The sequence below is a fragment of the Ailuropoda melanoleuca genome, chromosome 1 (genome assembly GCF_002007445.2).
Source record: "Ailuropoda melanoleuca isolate Jingjing chromosome 1, ASM200744v2, whole genome shotgun sequence".
Taxonomy (NCBI): domain Eukaryota; kingdom Metazoa; phylum Chordata; class Mammalia; order Carnivora; family Ursidae; genus Ailuropoda; species Ailuropoda melanoleuca.
Window position 1 is genome coordinate 165,070,214 of NC_048218.1, and position 5,400 is coordinate 165,075,613.

The following is a 5,400-nucleotide window of genomic DNA, read 5'->3' on the forward strand; positions in this document are numbered from 1 at the left end:
TTTTTTTAGATTTTATTTATTTATTTGACAGAGATAGGAGACAGCCAGCGAGAGAGGGAACACAAGCAGGGGGAGTGGGAGAGGAAGAAGCAAGCTCCCAGCGGAGGAGCCCGATGTGGGGCTTGATCCCATGATGCTGGGATCACGCCCTGAGCCGAAGGCAAACGCTTAACCACTGTGCCACCCAGGAGCCCCCAAAATGTATTTCTTAAATAATGAGACTTGCAAGTCCAAATTACTGTTGATCTGTGGGCTGCAGGATGGATATTGTATTAGCAGGTGTGAAAACAACATTAACCTTGTTGTGTATCTCCACCAGAGCTCTTGAGTAAGCAGCTGCTTTGTGAATGAGCGGTAGGATTTGGAAAGGAATGTTTCATTTCTGAGCGGTAGGTCTCAACAGTGGGCTTAAAATACTTAGTAAACCATGTTGCAGACAGATGTGCCGTCATACAGGCTTTGTTCCCTTTAGAGAGCACAGGCAGGGTAGATTTAGCCTAATTCTTAGGGGGCCTTGGATTTTTGAGGGGGTAAATGAGTATTTATTGGTTTCAACTTAAGATTACCAGCCGCATTGGCCCTTAGCAAGAGAGTCAGCTTGTCCTTTGAATCCAGGCATTTGACTTTTCCCTCCAGAAGTCCTAGGTGGCTTTTTCCAATATAAGACCGTTTCATCTACGTTGAGAATTTGTTAATTATCTTAGCTAGATCTTCTGGAGAACTTGCTGCAGCGGCTTGTACATTAATATTTGCGGCTTCGCTTTACACTTCTGTGTTATGGAGATGCTTTGTATAAATCTCGTGAGCCAACCTTTGCTAGCTTCAAACTTTTCTGTAACTTCCTCACTTCTCTCAGTCTTAAAAGAATTTAAGATAGGATAGGGCCTTGCCCTGCATTAGGCTTTGGCTTGGAGAGTGTTGTGGCTGGTTTGATCTTCTGTCCAGACCACTAAAACTTTTTCCATATCAGCAATAGGCTGTTTTGCTTCTTATCATTTATGTGTTCACTGGAGTAGCACTTTTATTTTCTTCAAGAATCTTTCCTTTGCATTCTTAATTTGGCTGTTTGGTACAGGAGACCTAGCTTTCAGCCTGTCTTGGCTTTTGACATGCTGTCCTCACTAAAGTTAATCATTTCTAGCTTTGATTTTAAGAGTGAGATCTGTCTTTTCCTTTGGCAAGACTTTGAGGCCACTGTAGGTTTAATAAATAGGCTAAATTCAATATTATTGGGTTTCAGGGAATAGGGAGGCCTGAGAAGAGGGAGAAAGATGGGGTAGTAGCCAGTTAGTGGAGCAGTCAGAACGTGTATATAAGTTCATCATCTTATACGGACATGGTCCGTGACACTCCGAAACAATTGTAACAGTAACATCGAAGATCACTAGCTGTAGGTCACCATAACAAATCCAGTAATAATGGAAAAGTTTGAAATATTCACAGTTACCAAAATGTGATACAGAGCCATGAGGTGAGCAAATGCTGTTGGGAAAATTGTGCTAATAGACTTGTTTGATTCATGGTTATCCCAGATCTTCACTTTGGAAAAACAAAACAAAACAAAACACAGTATCTGTGAAGCACAATAAAATGAGTTTATGTGTACCTGTTTTACACATCTCTAATATTCGGTATTTAACACAGTACAGTCCATCTAGGAAATACAGACTGAGATCTGTAATATATACATTTTATAAGTTGAAAATGTTTTAGATATATGTGGGACATAAGTTTTCTATTTGTATATATGAAAATATTGGTAATAAAGGACTTTTTACAAAATTTACCAATTGGCTACAGGTAAGACTTGGTATGAGAGATTAGTGAAGTTTACCACGTTTAAGGTAGAGAGGAAAATCTAATCACACTGAAATTTGAGACATGAAGTAAGGTTTAAAACTTAATGTTTAGTGAGGGGGCGCCTGGGTGGCTCAGTTGGTTAAGTGTCAGCCTCTTGATCTCGGCTCAGGTCTGGGTCATGAGTTTGAGCCTTGCTTAAAAAAAAAAGGAAAACCCTTATATTTAGTGAAGTCAAATTTTAAAGGAAACATAAGTTGTTATATTTGATCACGTGTATGCTAAGATTTTGCTTGAGAAATTGGGTATCAGATTGCATTTTTAATACATAAAAGAAACTCTACTGTTCAGTTTATATAGGTTTTTATAACATTAGGTTATAGCTTAATAAAAATCATAAAAATTTGACATACTTGTTAAAATACTCAATGATTTGTAAACATAGTAACACATGTTTTAACTTTAGGATGCAGTAAAAAACAATGTGCTGTAAGATATCACTCTTAATATTAAAATACTTAAAATCCCTGTGTTTTTGTTTCCCTTTAGGTTGGATGGAGTACTGCTCGTGATTATTACACATTTTTATGGTCTCCTATGCCTGAACATTACATAGAAGGATCAACAGTTAATTGTGTATTAGCATTTCAGGGTAAGAACTGAAAACTGCAGAACTTGATGAAATTTGATGTTTTCTTGCCATTAAAAATGTTGTTCTCCATTGTAATGGTCTACTTAGGCATGTCCAACATATCAAAGTTGAGTTAATTAGTATCTTTGTTGAGCAAAAATCGTAAGAATGTAAATATGTAGTGTAGGATACATATTTTATGTGGGCATTTAAAAGGTTTTTTGTTTTTTTTTTTTTGCTTTTTATTGAAGAGTGAGTTTCTTTCCAGATCTTTGGTTGATTTTTTTTTCCAAATGAGAAAACTATTACTGCTGTTAGAATAATGTAGCAAATAGAGTGAGAAAAATAATTCTATATGAAAACTACAACGATGATTAACAGGGTTTATAGAGCAGTTGCTTATAAAATGGATGTAAGGGAATAATATAAAATCATTCTTGGCATTATATACAGAACTAAAAAAATAACTTTTTTTTTTTTTTTAAAGATTTTATTTATTTATTTGACAGAGATAGAGACAGCTAGCGAGAGAGGGAACACAAGCAGAGGGAGTGGGAGAGGAAGAAGCAGGCTCACAGCAGAGGAGCCTGATGTGGGACTCGATCCCATAACGCCGGGATCACGCCCTGAGCCGAAGGCAGACGCTTAACCGCTGTGCCACCCAGGCGCCCCTAAAAAAATAACTCTTAATTTAGAAGTCTGTCACAGAATTTGCTTCAGAGTGATTTTTGTATTATAACTGCACTGATTTTTGGTTTATATTAAAGCAAATTCTTAACCTTGTTTATGCTATGGATTCTTTCTGGTCTGTTGAAGCTAATGAATTCTGTCTCAGTATGATATTGTAATACACATAAAATGCAGAGAACTAGGGGTGCCTGCCTGGGTGGCTCAGTTGGTTAAGTGTCTGCCTTTGGTCAGGTCATGGTCCCGGGGTCCTGGGATCAAGTCTTGCATCAGGCTCCCTGCTCAGTGGGGAGTCGGCTTCTTCCTGTACCCCTCCCCCCTGCTTGTGCGCTCTCTGCACGCATGTGCACTCTCTCACTCTCAAATAAATAAATCTTAAAAAAAAAATGGAGAGAACTGCAAGGAAGCAGTAATATTCTATTGAATGGGTCTAACAGTTTGTTCATTCATCTGTTAAAGGACACCTTAGCTGCTTCCAGATTTTGTCAGTTGTGAATAAAGCTGCTATAAACATACATTCACAGGTTTTTGTGTGGATATAAATTTTCCACTCATTGGTGTAAATACCAGTGAGTCCAATTACAATTGCTGGATCCTGTGGTGTGTTTAGTTTTGTAGGAGACCACTAAACTGTTTTCCAAAGCGATAATACCGTTTGGCATTCCCATCAGCATTGAATGAGAATTCTTGTTCCTCTGTGTCTTTGCCAGCATTTGGTGTTGGCAGTGTTTTGGATTTTGGTGGTTTGTTTTTCAAAGAAACTTTATTCTGAGGTTTGTATATGTTTGCTGTGAAAATCAATTGGTAATGTGACCACGTGGAACTAGCATATAAAAAAAAACTTGTTATGTACTATGTCAAGAAACATTGAGAGGATAAAATTTGTAATGTAATATAGGCATAGATTTAGGTTCTCATAATGTATGGATTAAGAAATGATGTAGATTATATATCTGGTTTATCTTTTGACTCGTAGCCTCTTTTTAGATAAATTCAAATGTGTATATTGGAACTGGTTTTGTTAAGATTTTTTTTTGTTTTTAAGATTTTATTGAGAGAGCCATGCACAAACACGGGGTGGGGCAGAGAGAGAGGGACAAGCAGACTCCTTGCTGAGCAGGGAGGCCGACTCAGAATCCTAGGACCCTGAGATGATTTGAGCCAAAGTCAGACGCTTAACTGACTGAGCCACCCAGTGCCCCAAGGTATTTTTTCTTAAAAATTGTGAGTTTATTTTCAGTCCTTTTAATGTGATTAATTTTCTTAAACTAACTTACTCAATTTGTTATAGTGACTAGTGACTTTAGTGATTTACCAAGAAGTTTAAAAGCAATTTGAAAAAAAAAATCTGATTTGTTTATACTTTAAGAACATTTTCATGGGAACTAAGCATAAAGGCAGTAAGTTTTCCAAGTTTTTGAAAATTCATCATATTAATTTCTACTTTGAAATTCAGAAATAAAAGCTTCTGCCTGTCTAGAACTCATTGGCTATATAAAGACGTCAGGATAGAGTCATGAAAAACTTGTAGAGTATTAGAGCTAGAAGAGATTTTAAGCATAATCCAAAACCACTTTGCTCAACTTGTGAATGAGTCATGAGAATCTTGAAATGCAAAACTCAGAACAACTAACAAAAATGCTTGAATGTGGGGCGCCTGGGTAGCGCAGTCGTTAAACGTCTGCCCTCAGTTCAGGGCGTGATCCTGGCGTTCAGGGATTGGGATCGAGTCCCCCATCGGGCTCCTCTGCTGGGAGCCTGCTTCTTCCTCTCCCACTCCCCTGCTGTATTCCCTCTCTCGCTGGCTGCCTGTCAAATAAATAAAATCTTTAAAAAAAAATGCATGAATGTAATTCTTTTTCTATATGGACCCTTGTAATTTGATCGCTTTACTATCTAATTTTCAATGTTACTAATCCAATGAGAGATTTTTCTAGATAGATCTGTTTAAATTGCAACTCTGAATAACTAGGTCTTGTATCTCAAATGGTATATTTGAACTGTTTATTAGTGGATTATTTTTGTGAGATTTATCAGATCTTGAATATCTAGTTTGTAGAATTTCGAATGTCATACCAGAGCTTGATTGGTCAGAGTATATATATTTTTTCTATTTAAACTTTTTTAAATAAGTTGAGTGGCCATTTAAGTTACTTAGCCATGGCTTAATAAATTTATTTGTATATATTAAGAGGGTGGGGTTTTTAAAAACTTTTAAAAATATTTTGCCAAATCTACTCCTATGTTTCTTTTTTTTTTTCCTTAAGAGAGCATGAGGGGGGGGG

The 5,400-nt window shown here is 37.0% G+C and overlaps 1 protein-coding gene across 2 annotated transcripts in view; it reads left to right on the forward strand.

The window, feature by feature from the left end:
• The window catches only part of TAX1BP1 (Tax1 binding protein 1), a 79,921-nt gene that overhangs the window by 16,679 nt on the left and 57,842 nt on the right, over positions 1-5,400 (forward strand). For both annotated transcript variants that reach the window (XM_002912853.4, XM_011223434.3), the window contains exon 3: positions 2,347-2,449. In XM_002912853.4, coding sequence (XP_002912899.1) covers positions 2,347-2,449 — 103 coding nt within the window. The remainder of the gene's footprint in view (positions 1-2,346; positions 2,450-5,400) is intronic.